General features: G+C 48.9%; 2 protein-coding genes across 2 annotated transcripts in view; one reads left to right on the top strand and one right to left on the bottom strand.

The window, feature by feature from the left end:
- Positions 1–1293: 1293 nt before the first annotated feature.
- JMJD6 (jumonji domain containing 6, arginine demethylase and lysine hydroxylase) lies at positions 1294–14791 on the bottom strand. Its single transcript, XM_068209442.1, has 7 exons — positions 14432–14791; positions 13293–13681; positions 11099–11385; positions 9695–9830; positions 9439–9577; positions 8660–8787; positions 1294–7012 (listed from the first exon to the last, which is right to left on the bottom strand). The coding sequence occupies exons 1-7, from the start codon at positions 14558–14560 to the stop codon at positions 6976–6978; spliced, it is 1245 nt and encodes a 414-aa protein (XP_068065543.1). The 5' UTR covers positions 14561–14791; the 3' UTR covers positions 1294–6975.
- Positions 14792–14899: 108 nt separating this feature from the next.
- The window catches only part of METTL23 (methyltransferase 23, arginine), a 1946-nt gene continuing 1578 nt past the window's right edge, over positions 14900–15267 (top strand). Inside the window, exon 1 of the mRNA XM_068209446.1 lies at positions 14900–15267. This exon is cut by the window's right edge and continues 6 nt beyond it. Coding sequence (XP_068065547.1) covers positions 15193–15267 — 75 coding nt within the window. The 5' untranslated portion in view covers positions 14900–15192.

Raw genomic sequence — 15267 nt, 5'->3', positions numbered from 1 at the left:
GAATTGGGGCTTGTTAAATGCCAGGCATGGACACACCCATGGATCGTCCACAAGGAGAGGAGGGGCTCATTTGCTAATTGTGCATCGAGCAGGGGAGGTGAGCTGGGCATGGGGACTGCTGCTGAAGGGCAACTGGAAAGGAGGAAAAAAAGGCTTTATAGGTGACACTAAAGAAGAAGAATGTTTCCAGCAGTGTCTGGGAAGGGAAGGACAGAGGTTTATGTGGAAATGAGTGAATTGCCTGTCTGCTGCCACAAAGCCATTTACTCTTCGAGGTGTTTCATTTTACAATATATTGCTGTAAGTATTTCAAAAGCCCCAGGGCTGCTGTTCCACACTCTGTTGCAAGTTATTTACCTACAGTTAATGGCTTCAACAATGCTCACTGACAAAATATACAAGTTTTTCCACCTTCCCAGTCCTTGTTCCACCTTACAGCCAGGCTCCTTGAGGCAGCTCTGCCCCAAACCCCTCCGCTTGGAGTACAGCCCTTCCACAGAATCTTTCTGCACTGAAGGGCTTATTTAGAATCATGGAATCACAGAATGGGTTGGGTTGGAAGGGACCTTAAAGCTCATCTTATTCCACCCCTGCCATGGGCAGAGACACCTTCCATGATCCCAGGCTGCTCCAAGCTCCATCCACCCTGACCTGGGACATTTCCAGGAATGAGGCAGCCACAGCTTCCCTGGGTAACCTGTGCCAGGGCCCCACCACCCTTTCTGAGAAGAATTTTATCCTAATATCCAAGCTAAACTTAATCCCTGTTAGTTTGAAGCCATTGCCCCTTGTCCTGTCGCTCCAGGCCCTTGTAAAATGTCTCTCTCTGTCTTTCCTGTAGGTTCTCTCCAGGGAGCAGAAGGCTACAATAAGATCACCCTGGAGGCTTCTCTTCTCCAGGCGGGACAATCCCATTTCTCTCAGCCTTTCCTCATGGGAGAAGTGCTCCATCCCTGTGATTACCATTTGGCCCTCCCAAAGCAGCACACGACACGTGGAAAATGAAACCCCTTCTCAGCAGTGTGAGGTGGCACCAGAAACCTCTTGTGACACAGACTGGGGAGGCCAGGGCAGGACCAAAGAGCAGGTGGCACAGTCTGGTAACAAACCTACCAACAACTCACCTCCCAGAGCCAGTGCAACCCCAGCAGCTTCCAAACCATGCCCCAGCAAGATGGGCAAATCCTCAAGCATCCCCAGAGCTGTTCCCAGCACATTTAGCACTTTGGGAAACAGAGGTGCACACCTGTAAGTTTTTTTCAGATCACAGTATGAAAGAAAGTGACAGGATAATGCAAAATAATTGATTTTATTTAAAATAAAAAGCAAAACCACAATCATCCGAACAAGACAAGTATCCCAGCTCTGCTGGATGGGTGATAAAAGCAGCTAAGGGCAGTGGCAGGGCTTGGAGCTGACAGTGGGACTGTCACACAAATGGGTAACACTTTCCTTCTCCCCTTTGCAAGGGGGATGCCAAAAACCTCCCAGTTACAATGTGCCCACAGAGGCCTTTCAGACTGGATTCAGCCACCAGTCTCACTTCCCAGCTCACAATGGCTGGGGACTCAGGCAGGAGAGTAGAAGTTAACTATGAAAGAGGCTGCTGTCTTTCATTGAAGCGTTTGGAGAGGTTTGATGTAACTGAGAAGACAAACTGGAGCCAGCACACACGAGCTTGAAAGGGGAGGAAGCTCTGCCAGAGGCTCCTTGGTGTCACCTGCTCCCACAGCACTTGTGCAGGGAACAGGTGCTGGCACTGGTGCCTCTTGTCCACATTTGTGGTTCTGATGGGAGTGTTGGATCTTTTCCTCCTGAACTCTCACAGCCTGTGTCCATCACCAGGCTCTAAAGCACAGGCAGAGCTCCCAAATCCCATCACCTTTCCCGGAGCAGGCAGGCTGGTGACAATGACACCCAGCCCAAGGATCTCTGCCCATCCCTGGGGAACAGAGCAGCCCCCAAAGCCCCAGAGAAGTGAGGCAGAGCTGTGCTGCTGCTCAAGGAAATGAGGGCTCCACAGGGTGCTGGACCAGCTGCATCCAGGGCCTCTAGAGTACAAAAGCAGCAGGGTCGAAACAAGAGACAAGGATGTCCCAAGAAGCACAAGCCTGGAGAAACGAGAGCACAGAGCCCACTCTCCCCAGCCAGCTTCCCACAAGCACGGAGCGAGGCACAAAGGGAGCACAGTTTTTAACTGCTCCTCCCTCACCCAGCCTGGAGCAAGGGCCTGGGAAGCACCAGCTCCCCCCATTCCTGTAAGGCCAGAGAAGCTGACTCCCTGATGAGAAAATTGCATCTAGTCCTGTTTAAAAACAGATCCTGCTCTAGCAGGACCTCCTGTTTAGAGCGGGCTATGGAACAGCAACAGTTCAACCCTGGAGAAAAAAGAATTCTTGTTCTGCTACAATTTATGTACCACACAGCAATTCTGGAAGGGCCACCACAGAACACCACATGGCCAAGAGCGTTGAAAAACATCCCCAGTATTTTCTGCTACAAAAAGCTCCCACCAGGCTCAGAAGTCTCAGGTTGCTCAGGATGAATGGAACAGTTTTGTGGGTGGATGGCTTCAAAGCATCTTACACAGCCATTACAGCTCATTCAGCCTCACAACAGCCCTGCGAGGTAGGGATTCTCCTCACTGCTCAAAGACTCATCAAAGTGGCTGAGGCAAAAGCCAAAAGTGGAAGAACTGGAGATCCCAGAGTTCTGATTCCCAGGTAAGACTGCACAGCCACTGTTCCACAGCAGGAAGTGCCCTGTGGAGCAGTCAGGAGAGGGTTGCTGGTATCATGATGTCTGCTGTCCGTTGTAAACACGCTGCTTTTCTGTGAGGGGTGTCACACCAACACAGGCTTCACCAGGAATTGCTTTATTTCACACTATGGAAGAGTTCACAGGCATGGAAGAATGCTCTGCACACTGCATCTTCCCACTGTGCTTCTAGAGGCAGAGGTGTGGCTTTCCCAGCACAGCAATCAGGCTTTCACATTAGATTTTAGACTGTGCAAACTGAACCACATGTGCCAAATGCAGCTGCATCTCACTGAGGTGCTGCCCAGCCACCAGAGAGGAAGGGACAGCTCTCCAAGGACTCCCCTCACCATGACAGAGCTGAGTCTTGTAAGCCTTCACCTCTCCAGGTCCCACATTATTCCAAAAGGCAGCAGCTGCAGACAGCTCTGAGAGGACACACTTAAGACTGTGCAGGCTCCTAAGCTGCTCAGCCTTGGCCAGAAATGCCAGGAGTTGGAGCAGTTGGAGAATTTTTTAAGTGATATTGTGCAAGAATCTGCAGTGGCTACAGAGCAAGTGTGCTTGCTTATGCCTGGCTATCACAGGACACTTGAGAGTCTGGACAGCTAAAGAATGTATCAATAAACCTTCCCTCTCTCCATTTCCCCACCACCACACTGCTCTTACACAAACTGACTGGCACAGAAGAGTCAAAAACAGAGATCCCAACAAACATATTTAGGATTCCTTTGTACAAAAGGATATGGCCCAGGAGTGCTTAAATAAGGAACAGACAAGGTTAAAAATGGGTCAGAGAAGTAAAGAAAAGTAACCCTCCAGGTTCCAGCAAACCCAAAACATTTAAGAAAGTCACAGTTGAGGCTTTAATCTCTCTTTAATTTGCTCTTTCATCAGTGCCTGGGCATTGCTGTGTGTTTATTACATGCACAGCACTTCTGCTGTCAAGTTTCCTCTCCCAAAGAATGGCTGAAGTGAGTTCTGTACCCACCTCCTAGGGCTCAGAAGAGCACCCACTGAAGCACGCCATGGGAAATTCAGATTTCCTGGCAGCACATTCAGCCACACAGAGACATCACCAGCACAAGCCCCTGCTAATATAACAAACCAGCAGCTCCAAAAGATCCCCTGGGGACCAGAGCTTTACCTGGCATAATACAAATGCATCTACACAGACTTAAACAACACACTGCATTTTTAAAAAGCATAAAACAACAACATGTCCCCCTCCTCAGTCCTTTAAAATCGGCACTGCAACTTTCAGAAAGGTCTGAACACATAACCTCAAAGAAAAGTCATTTAGGGATGTGAACTGCAGTGGCCTGAGCGAGCCCACGGCCCCAGAACTGTTTGGTGTTCCAAGCCCAGCACATGTAATCCTGCCAGTCAGACTTTGTCAGCAGTTAGTGTGCTAAACATCACACCTGCACCCGAAGGACTGGAAGTACTGGCAAATGCTTTTTCCTGCCACAGTTTTTGCTGTGCAGGAAACTCCAGGACTCTCCTGCTCCACTGAGCTTCCCATTACAAGGTGCTAGTGCAGCTTTGTTACCTGTCACCCTGACAGACACAGAGTGCAAGCAGATGGGCTGCTGCTGGTTCAGGTGTTGCACCTCAGGTGTGTGCATGGATAGGCAGACCACAAAAGGTGCCTCAGGTTGGTGGTCACCTCTGCTGAATTTGCTTCACCGCTTGGGGCATTCACAGCACCTTCCCTTCCTTGGCTGAACAGGGATCTTCTCTTGGAAATAAGATGAAAAAGGAAGGTGTTTGCCCAGTGGAAGCAAGGTCAGGTAACATGGGAAGAATACAGAAATGCTGCTGCCACTGTAGGGAGAAAATTCATATGGCCAAAGCTCAGCTGGAGACAAAACTGGCCAGAACCGTGAGGGAAATAAAAAACAGTTTTTCAAATCTATTAATGGCAAAAAGGAAATTAGAAATAACACTGGCCCATTCCAGGATGAGGATGGTCTCCTCAAGAACAGGGACATGGACATGGCAGAGGTGTTTAATTGTTTGCCTGTCTTCAGCACAGATGATAGACCAAGGGAGTCTCAGTGCCCTGAGCTGGAGGACTGTGACTGTGAGAACGTTCAACTCCCAGTCGACCCCAAAGCAGCTGGATCTGCTGCTCCACATGGATGCCTACAAATCCATGGGGCCTCATGGCATTCATCTGAGAATCCTCAAGATGCTGCTGATGTCATGACAAAACCTCTCAATGATTTTTGAGCAGTTTTGGGAATCTGGAAGGGTTCCAGCTGACTGGAAGCTGTCAAATGTCTCCAAGGAGGAGGACCCTGGAAACCACAGGCCTGTCAGTCTCACTTCAGTGCCCGGCCAAATCATGGAAGAGATGATTCTGGGAAGTACTGAAAAACACCTGGAGGACAATGCAGGCATCAGTCACAGCCAGCACAGCTTCATGAAGGGAAAGTCCTGCTTGTTCAATCTGATCTCCTCCTGTGACAGGGTGACCCACCTCACTGATCTAGGAAAGCCAGTACATGTCACCGTTTGGACTTCAACAAAACTCTGGATATTGTCTCTCCCAGTGACCTTCTGGACAAACTGTCCAGCCCACAGCTGGTTAACCGTGTTACATGATGGGTGAGCAACTGGCTCACAGGCTGGACACAAAGGGTGACAGTGACTGGGGTGACACCAGGCTGGCACTGGTCACTAGTGGTGTTTTGCAGGGCTCCATCCTCATCCCTGTGCTCTTCAACATCCTCATTAATGACTTGGACATGGGATTGGAAGGAATACTAAATTTGCCAAAAACACTAAATTGGGAGGAGCTGTCAACTCCCTCAAGGGTAGAGAGGCCTCAACAGATTAGAGAGATGGGCAATCACCAACCATGTGGAGTTTAACAAGGGCAAGGGCTGCGTTCTGCACTGGGGTCCAGGCACTCCTGCTTGTGTGGACAGACTGGGGAACAAGAGGCTGGAGAGCAGAGCTGTGGGAAAGGGACCTAGGGGTCCTGGTTGGTGGCAAGCTGGATCTGAGTCAGCAGTGCCCTGGAGCCCAGAGGGCAAATCATGTCCTGGGGGCATCAGGCCCAGCATCGCCAGCCAGGAAAGGGAGGGGATTGTCCTGGGGTGGCCTCACCTTCAGTGCTGGGGGCAGTTTTGGGAACCACAACATCTAACAGACATTAAGCCATTGAAGAGCGTCCAAAGGAGGCCATGAGGATGGTGAAGGGTCTGGAGGGGAAGCTGTATGAGGAGTGGCTGAGGTCACTTGGTCTGTTCAGTCAGGAGGAGACTAAGGTCAGTCCTCATTTGGGTCTTCAGCATCCTCATGAGGGACAGCAAAGGGGCAGGTACAGATCTCTTCACTCTTGTGACCAGTGACGGGACTCAGGAAAACGCCTGCAGCTGAGTGAGGGCAGGTTTAGGTCAGATATCACAAAAACGTTTTTCACCCCAAGGGTGGTTGGACACTGCAACAGGCTCCCCGGGGCAATGGTCACAGCACTGAGCCTGTCTGAGTTCATGAAGTGTTTGGACAATGCTCTTGGGCACAGGGTGGGGCTCTTGGTTTCTGTGCAGGGCCAGGAGTTGAACTCAATGATCCTGATAGGTTCTTTCCAAGTGCCCATATTCCAGGATTTCATGAGACACACACCTGGAAGCACCAGCCCTGACAGCAACCTTCTCCTGCAGGAGGGTAAGATCCAAGGACTAGTCTTCCACAGCTCAGTTCTTGCAGAAGCTCATTTCTTTCTTGTTCTTCCCAAAATTCTGGTGTGAGATCCACCAGTTATTCCAATAGGCCAAAAGGGCTGGTGTTCCTTTCCTCAAGTGTACAGGACAACATGTAAACATACGACAGTGTCAAAACAAGGCAGGTTTTTACATTTACCTGCTGGTTCTAAAAAGAGTTCTTTAAAAACTGACCGTTGCCTTCCTTGCCAGTTCCGTGACCCATGAAATACTTGGCATGTCCTTACCCACAGCTGGGTTATAGTGCACTCACCCGGGGTGCAGAGGGCACAAAGCATTGCACGAAGGATGCAGCTGGGGCATTCCCCTACAGGTTATTCAGGAGCCAACCGTGGACAGCACGTAACAAAGATGTCTGGATCGAGGAAGAGTAACAAAAACTTAAGGAGTGTGAGAAATAGAAGCAGAAGGGAGTAGAACAGAGCTGGCTGGCTGCCAACAGAGCTTCCATCAGCAGCTGCCTCTGGGTAGGTGGTGTTATCCCTCAGGGGTAGCTGCGGCCTCCACAAGATTCCCTAATCCTGTCAAAAAAAGGTACAACTGCCTTTAAGCATTTCCCTTGTATCAGGGCACAAGATCCCAGCATGCAGATTAATCTCAGGCTTGTTCTTCCTTCAGCATTGTACAAGCAGGGTTAAGATTTCATGTTTGGAAGCGTTTTAGCAACTAAGCCATCACACAGCTGGAACAGAACGCCCACCCACCCTCACAGAGTGAAACAATCAGCATATGGGAGGAAGAACAGTGAAACCCAGAAAGCAAATGTTCTAGGCAAGGTGCTAATTTTCAATATTTAGGGTATTCATTTCAAAATTTGAATGGCAAATAATTTAAAAGTGCACAGGTTTTTCAGAAGAACAGACCTGCATAATGATCTGCATTTTTACAGTTTTCTTTTTAAACCAAGGTCTGCATTAAAGGTTTGTTCTTTCCTGCTGCTCATTCCCTGCCTGAAGTCACACTGGCTGCCAAAATGGGATTTGACGATGTCATAACAAGCAAACTGTAGAAACCTCCAGGGCAAAATAAGCAGCCAGTACAGTTCTCCCCAACCTTTAATGATGCTCTGTACTTGTAATTCGATTGTATTCAGTTATGAGCAACTGCTGCAAACAATAGAGCAATCTACAGGAGCACACAGGTCTTCAGGCAGTCCCCACACTAGGAAGTCAGGCTGGAATCATGCTGGAATATTGACTTCCTCAGGTAAATTACTGCTGCACACCTTCTTTAGCAAGCCACACACTAAGCCACCACAGCACTTGCACCCATGCCAAACCTGGAGCATCCAAGAGCTCAAGAGCTGGCCAGCACTCTAATGCAGGCAGGCAGCCAATCCAGCAGCACTGGTTAACCAAGCTGCAAGGAATTTGCTTAAGAATTTTGGCAAGCCTCTGCTATATGAGAAAAATGCTTCATTTAGCAAAGAATGTTTAAGTTCTTCCCTGCAGTATACTCCCAGATTCCCAGTGTTCCACTGTTTTTAACCTGGCCTGTCCAGAGAACTGCTCTCCTCAGCAACTTTACCCTAGAGCATATCTATCCCTGATTTTGCAATATTAATGTTGACTCCTTCCACACTGACTGAAACTTGCTCAAATAAATATATATTTATGTATTTATTTATTTATTTTAAAAGTAAACACAGACATTTGGAATATAGGATGAATTTTTGCCTTTAACAGATAAAGCAGTGGAACAAATTGAAACAGTCCAGGCAGCAGTAAGAGAAACCATACAACTACTTGAACGTTTTCTGTTTGAACAAGACAATGAAATCTGAGTGCTGCCTGATCATACTTCATCTTGAACGGTTCACTATTCATTTGTGCTCTCTGAAGAGCAGTTTAAACATCCCACCTCTCCCATTAAACAAAGATAAAATCAAATCCTTTCATCTATTAAAAGAGACAACCAGGAAAAGTAATAAGACTGTTTATTAAATAAAACCCCTGATTTTTTTAAAAAAAAAATCAATAATCTTAGTTTTCTGTTTGGAGCAATTAAAATAATACATAAGGGAAGACACCACTGGTCAACTGCTTTATGTCCTGTAAGGAATCCCTTGCTCTCCATCCCTCTCTCCTGAGGAATCCCTATCTGAAGTGTGCCAGCTTTCCCTTGTATTGTCCTGTGCTTGCTTAAAACCAACAGCTGCCCTGGGTCACCTGGAGGAGCTGCGCTCTTTGCTCACGCAGTCGTCCTGGGAAGTTGTGTCCCCGTTCCCCATCATTCCGCACGTCCTCCGCTTCTTCCTGCGGTGCATCATCCCCTCTGTCTCAGAGCCAGAGTCACACTGAAGGATGGAAAGATGAAACCACAATTCAGAGGAACCTCAACAACTGTCTGTGCTGTGCAATTCACCACAAGTTCTTTGAGTTCTTTGAGCTCAGCAATCCTGAGCTCAAAGAACGTGCTGTTTTAGGCTAGACATATCAAGGAAATTTTAAATTAGGCATTTAAAAGTCAGGAACAGAACCATTTTTGGATTTCATCACTGGCTAAAGCTGACTTGAGGGAAGACAATGAATGTGTTCCTTTTGGTCCCTAGAAGGACATCATCTTCCAGGAGAAGATTCTGGCTTCTGAAGGATTTAGGTGTTGACAAGAGTTCTGTGTCATAACTGACCTGTTTTGGATTATTTTCCCTCTCCCAGTTTTTAGAACATTCATTCTGCAGCCATTTTCCGCAAGCTAGATGAATGACAGATTCATATATAATACAGACATGGATCAAACAGATTGAATCCATTTAGCAATGCAAAGAGAGGCTTCAGCAAGCAGAACTTGCTAAGATCACAGGCTCCTCCAATACGTAGATTGGTTTAGGTGCTTTCCATTAATTTATTCCACACGACATGAATAAAAGGATGAAGGCACACGATCAGGTATGGAAAAACAATGTAAATGCAGAATATGGATCACCTATTGCAATAAAAAGCATTACCTCTGAATCAGAGTCTGAGGAGCTGGAACTTGATGAACTGGAAGAATCACTAGAACTGTCAGAAGCAATACCAGTAGATTCCTGCAGGTCAACTGAATCAGCCAAGGCTGCCAATTCAGGATGTTCCTGCTTTAGGATCCTAAATACAGTTGAAATTTCAGGGTTAACCTTTGAATTTTAACACTGCACATTAATGAATACTTTTAGGTTTTGTTTTCAATGGAGAATATACAAAGAAAGCTACTAAATCTCTTACCTGTACCATTTCCGTGACAGTTTAGGTCTCCCTCTTACTGTCTTGTGCCACACCACTGGGAAGTTGGTACAGCTGGCAAAGTTTTGTGTGATGGCAATAGTTGTATCAAGATTGAGGACTACGTGCCACCAGCCACCTAAAACACAGCACCAGTGACCATTGGTGGCTGCATGGCAGAGAACAAGTTCAAGGACAGCCAAGAACACCTTCCCCATAGTGCAGGTGGAACTGGACCTTATCTCCCAAACCCAGGTGAGTTTTCCAACCCATCGTCTTTCCTGTCTTATTTCAGCTTTCACCCCAGTGCCTGACAGGTTCTTGTTACAGAAGGCAGCTCCACTATCTGACCAAATTACCCAGCTCACACCCAGGACTGAAGATGTGACCTGACAGCACCACGCTGGCTGCTGACAGTTTATTTAACAGCAGCAGCCATTGTAACCCAGACTGCACAGAGCCCTTTCTGTTCAGCTGGAGAGCACTTTCCATGCTGATTTTGCAAGGTTCTTATGACTACAGACTAACCTTTCATTTAAACATAGATGCAAAATTGTTTTTCCACGCGGGATAAAAATAGTGGAATTCTTACAACCCACTTAGAGGCTCGGAAAAGACCGAGGGAACAGTTTAATGGAACCCGACAGCTACAAACTCTTAACAGAAGGTACACTCAGGAGTCACTAATAAGTGCCAAGATAATCACAAGGCATCCTTCACACACCAAGTCAGCTGGATGTTAGAGACAAGCAATGTGGACAGAAACTGTAGGCTGTGCTGCACATAAATGATGCAAGATTCAGAGGTTAGAATCAGGTACTGAACTCACCTCACCCCCCACTTACAATGGGCACACAGTGTGCAGTCACTCAGAGGGAAGGGCATCTTTAGCAAAGCTTTATTTAGCTTTTGGTTTCAAATGCAAGATGAAGCATCACCACAGAGAGGTGGGCGGAAGGTGTCAGTGCCTTTAAGTAGCTTGTTTCCCACAGCTGAGAAAAATTCATATGCAAAATTCAGCCATGAATTTGCTCCAGAGTGTATAACCTCAAACATTTTTTGTCCAAGAGTTACTGGGGCTCAAACACCTCTATTATTTTATGCCATTATTTTATGCCCTGACAGCTTTCTATTACTGCAGTTTAGTTCAGACTACATTCCCGTGATGCTGCAATTCAAATCCCACTTGTTTTGCCATCTGTATCACATGCAATCCTATGCCACAGGTCACACACGTTTTGTGACATTCAGGAAGTAACTGAAGAGTCTCAAAATGAGCTCAGTTTGTTTTGTAAGAAATGGGCCATATAAGAAAGCTGAAATGTTCCCTTCATCTCTATGACACAGGAATGTTACAAATATGCTTTTTTTCTCCCATATTTCCTTCCTGGAGAGATTTGCACATACCTGGCACAAAGACTGTCTCTCCTGGTTTCTGTAAGACTTCCAGGGGTTTGAACTCAGGGGGCCAGGTGGGAAGCTGTGTCCGAGGATAGATGACATTGAACCAGGTGATGGCCTCATCCTGCTGGTTCCCCCCCTCTTCCCGTGTCACTTTGATCAGCTCTCTGGGAGTGCTGGTTGGGAACAGGCACCAACGCTTATGTCCCTGCACTAAGGCATTCCATGCACTGGTTCCCAAGGGATCGATGTGAATTCCTGTTCCAGAACGAGGTGGGCCCATCACAAACCATCTGCATGGGGGGGAAAGTGCTTTAGTCACAAAGCAGGCAGGTAGCTCCCTTTCTTCATGTCAGACAGATAATTACAGCAGCTCATTGCACATTCAGTTAGAAATTAAAGTAACTACAGTTCCTTCATTTACATTCTTGATTTTGTTAAGTTCACACTGCAGCAAAAGGATATAAGAGGAGTTTAACCTAAAAACCAGTATGAATTGGGACAGGAATGACTGTGGGACAAGTAAATGAAGATGACTTTTCATGTCATAGCTGTGTTTTGTTTTAAACAGTTCTTCAATAAAAACGTGATTTTTAAGTTGATTAAGTCCCAACTGCCTATGTTGGGATTCTTCCTAGGCAGGGGGATTCTCCTATGGTTTTCTAAAATTTGCTGCTCAAACAGATCAGAACTGCAGAACAATGAGGAACAAAAGGCAACAACAAGGAACAGAGCAAGTTACACAACCCTGGCCTCTCTCTTCGCCTTCTGTTCATTCACAAGAGGCTTTTCATTCCAACACTTAACTACATGGAGCTTATTCTCCAGTGACCATTCAGGATTTGAGGTTTGTATTCCCACTGCCCATTTACAAGGTTTATTTCTCCCAGCGGAGAACTTTATCTACTGTACGTGTTTAACTGCAGCAGCACCTTCAACTGCTCATTTTCCCTGGAACAGAGCAGTAAGACCAACCACACCAGAAAAAGCAGTGTGAGGTGACTTCATACCAGGCACCAAGAGGAAAAAATGACAGTAACTGTTTAACTGGCAGCAGAGAGTGCAGAAACTAAAGCACCAACACAATCCCTCCATGGTGTAGTGACAGGAAGGTGATGCCCAGCAAGAGGAATACAAAGGTTCAGAAAATACAGCAGGTTCTCCATCTCCCCTTTCCAGTGCAGGTGTAAATCAAACTGGTTTTGAAGGATTATTTGCCAGCATCGATTGTAGGACAGTAAAGTTTGATTATCAAGCTGATTTCTTCCTGCTTTGCAAAGAAGCTGTAAATAAGCAGGTGTTTGTAATTTCTATTGCCAATTCAGTCTTTAGATTCATATTATGCTTAGAAAGCTGATTAAACTACAGGTAGAACAGTCAAGGCTTTTGTTAAGAAATCAGAAGAAATTATACACATGAAGGTCTGGCACACACAGATACACTGCTCAATACCCTTTTTCTGACCTGAATCTAGATACACAGGTTTTAAACCCCTTATTTAGCAACACTGACATCTACCAGCACCTTCCTCCAAATATTTAACTTACAGTGAACAAAACACAATTTGCTCCAAGACATCAAATTTACCATTAAAAACTTCACAACTCCTAAACTCAATCTGACAGCAAATTCCAGACCCCTTCCCCAAATTAAAATAGCTGCTTCAGTAAATGGCTTCCAAAAATTACTGTCTTTCTTTTAAAGAGGAACAATGCCAATAAAAATGTCCTAAACAGCACCAATTCTTCTTTTAAGGTCTACACACTATCACACACCTCTCAATCCAGAGATCAACCTGTAGAGGTCGTATCCTCCTCATACGATTAGCATCACTTCTTGTCAGATTTTCAATTATGCTGTTCCTGAGGTATTTAAAATTTGAACACTAGAAGGCACACACAGCATGAAATGGATCTTTATAGCTCTCAGGAACTATGTAATTTTTGAAAAAATCTAAGAAGTGATGTAAACTGACTTAACAGAATGGAAAAAAACCCCGAAACCATAAACCTGTAGCAACAATGGTGGCAGAAGGAGAAATTATGATACAAATCTGCCCTTCTCTCCCACAGGATTACAGATGTACACTCATTTCAGAGATGATGTAAAAATATCCCTTTTTTTATATGAGACAATCCCAGGTATTTAAGAACAACCAATGAGCTGGAAAATACCCAGTTTTGTCTTGCTGTCACTCTACCTGTAGGGTGGCCTTCGTTTCTCCCCTGCATACTGAAAGAGATCATCAGTGAAGAATTTGGGGACCTTGTAGTCCTCCAGGAGTTTCCTTCGCTTGGGATGCTCTCCATAGCTGCTGTCAAAGATGTACAGGGGGCTGTCATCACGCGTCGTTTCCATGTACTCGATGTAATATTTCATCTTCATCTTCACAGAGTAACCATCATTGTCCTCCCCACATTTGAACTTCTGGTTCCTGTACTTGCGTTTCAGCCGCTCCAGCGTCCACTTCTCCTGGGCAGACCAGCCCACCTGAGCGTTCAGCAACACCACGGGCTTGTAAGGCTTTTCATAACGCTCAACAAACTCCTCCACTGTTAACTGGAGTGCATCTGCCCTCTCCACGTTATCCTGTGAAACCAAGGGAGGAAAGCAGGACAGACATTAGGACAGACTGACGTCCTAGGGCTGCGCTTGCTTGTGGGGGTGCTTCACACATATCCTTTGCTCCACACACCACGCGGGTATGGAGCTGCCTCTGTGTTATTTTAAGCTCCCCGAGGCTGCAGCCCCGTTTCTCCTGGCCCGCTCCCTGCACACATCAGTGACACATCAGTGCCGCCTGAAGCCTTTGGCACAGCTCCGCACCGAGGCAGCTCCTCGGGCGGAGAGGCCAGCCTGTCCTTTCGGCTGACACATCCCTTGCTGCATTTCACTCCCTCGGGACACCGGGAAGCGCTCCCGGGAGTTATGCGGGTGCCCGTTCCATCGCGGCGGGCCCTGACCTTCCCACACGCCGCGCCACGTGGAGGGAAGAGTCCTCTCCCTCAGCAAACCTCTCCCTCCAGCTCTGAGGCAGCCCCAGCCCCGGGAAAAGGCCCCTTCGCGCTTCCCATCAGACGTCCCGCAGCTCCCCCTTCGCCTCAGGCATTCCCAGCCGCCTCAGTCACCCCCTCCATCCCCACCTCCGCAGGGCTCCCCAACCCCCGGTCGTGCCCCCACCCCATTTCCCCCAGCCCCCTCCGACCCCCTCAGGTCTCCTCCCCGTTCCCCGCAGGATTCGCTCAGTCGCGCCCCCCTCCAGTCCTAATTTCCCCTCCTCCATTCCCCATTCCCACCCTGTCATTCCTCATCCCCCTCTTTCCCGTCCGCCCCACGCACCTTGCAGGCGGTGGGGCTGAGGGGGAAGGTCTCGCAGTAGTTGTGACGGGTCCAGTCCAGCGAGTCCTTCAGCTCGGGCCGGGCGCTGCGCTTCGCCTCACGGATCCGCTTCTTGCTCTTGTGATTCATGGCGGCGGCGCTGGGGGCCGACACCGCCCGTGGCCCCCGGCCCGATCCCGGCCCGGATCCCGATCCCGGCCCCGCTCCGGCCGCACCTTCCAGAAATTTCACCCCGTGCCGCCGCTGTCGCCGCGGCCCCGCCCCCGCCGCACTCCCATTGGCCGGCTGCGCCGCGGCTTCCGCCACGCCTCGGCGCTGATTGGCCGAGGCCGGGGAAGCGGCGCCCCCGCACCGCCATGTTGAGGAAGGGCAGCGCGGGCGGCGCGGCGGCAGCGCGGGCGCCGGGCGCCCTTGGCCGCGTAGTTCCGCGGCCGCCCCCGGAGCCCGCTGCTGCCGTTCCCGCGGCGGGCCCGCGCTCCGCGCTTGCTGCTCCCCTGACAGTGGCGGGCCGACCGCGTGGTACCCGGTTTCCTCCGTTCTCCGGGAAGCAGCCCGCGGAGGCGCCCGCCCCGCCCCGCCGGAGCAGCGGCGCGGGCGGGAGCGGCCCGGCTTAACCGCGGCCCCGGGGGGAGGCCGCGGCTGGGCGAGCGGCTCACCGCCATCAGCGCCCGCGGCGGCGCTCAGCGTGACGTCACGCCGGGAGGAGGCGCCGATTGGCCGGCGCGGCCTGGCGCCAATACGCGTCTGGCCGCGATTGGCCCATGGCGGAGCCGCGGCGGCCGCGGGCGCGGCGGTACCGTTTCCAGGAGGGTCCGGCGGCGCTGGCCGTGGACGTG

This window comes from Anomalospiza imberbis, chromosome 19 (assembly GCF_031753505.1).
Source record: "Anomalospiza imberbis isolate Cuckoo-Finch-1a 21T00152 chromosome 19, ASM3175350v1, whole genome shotgun sequence".
Classification (NCBI taxonomy): Eukaryota; Metazoa; Chordata; class Aves; order Passeriformes; family Viduidae; genus Anomalospiza; species Anomalospiza imberbis.
Note: the sequence above shows the minus strand (reverse complement) of the source record. Positions and strands in the feature narration are given on the sequence as shown.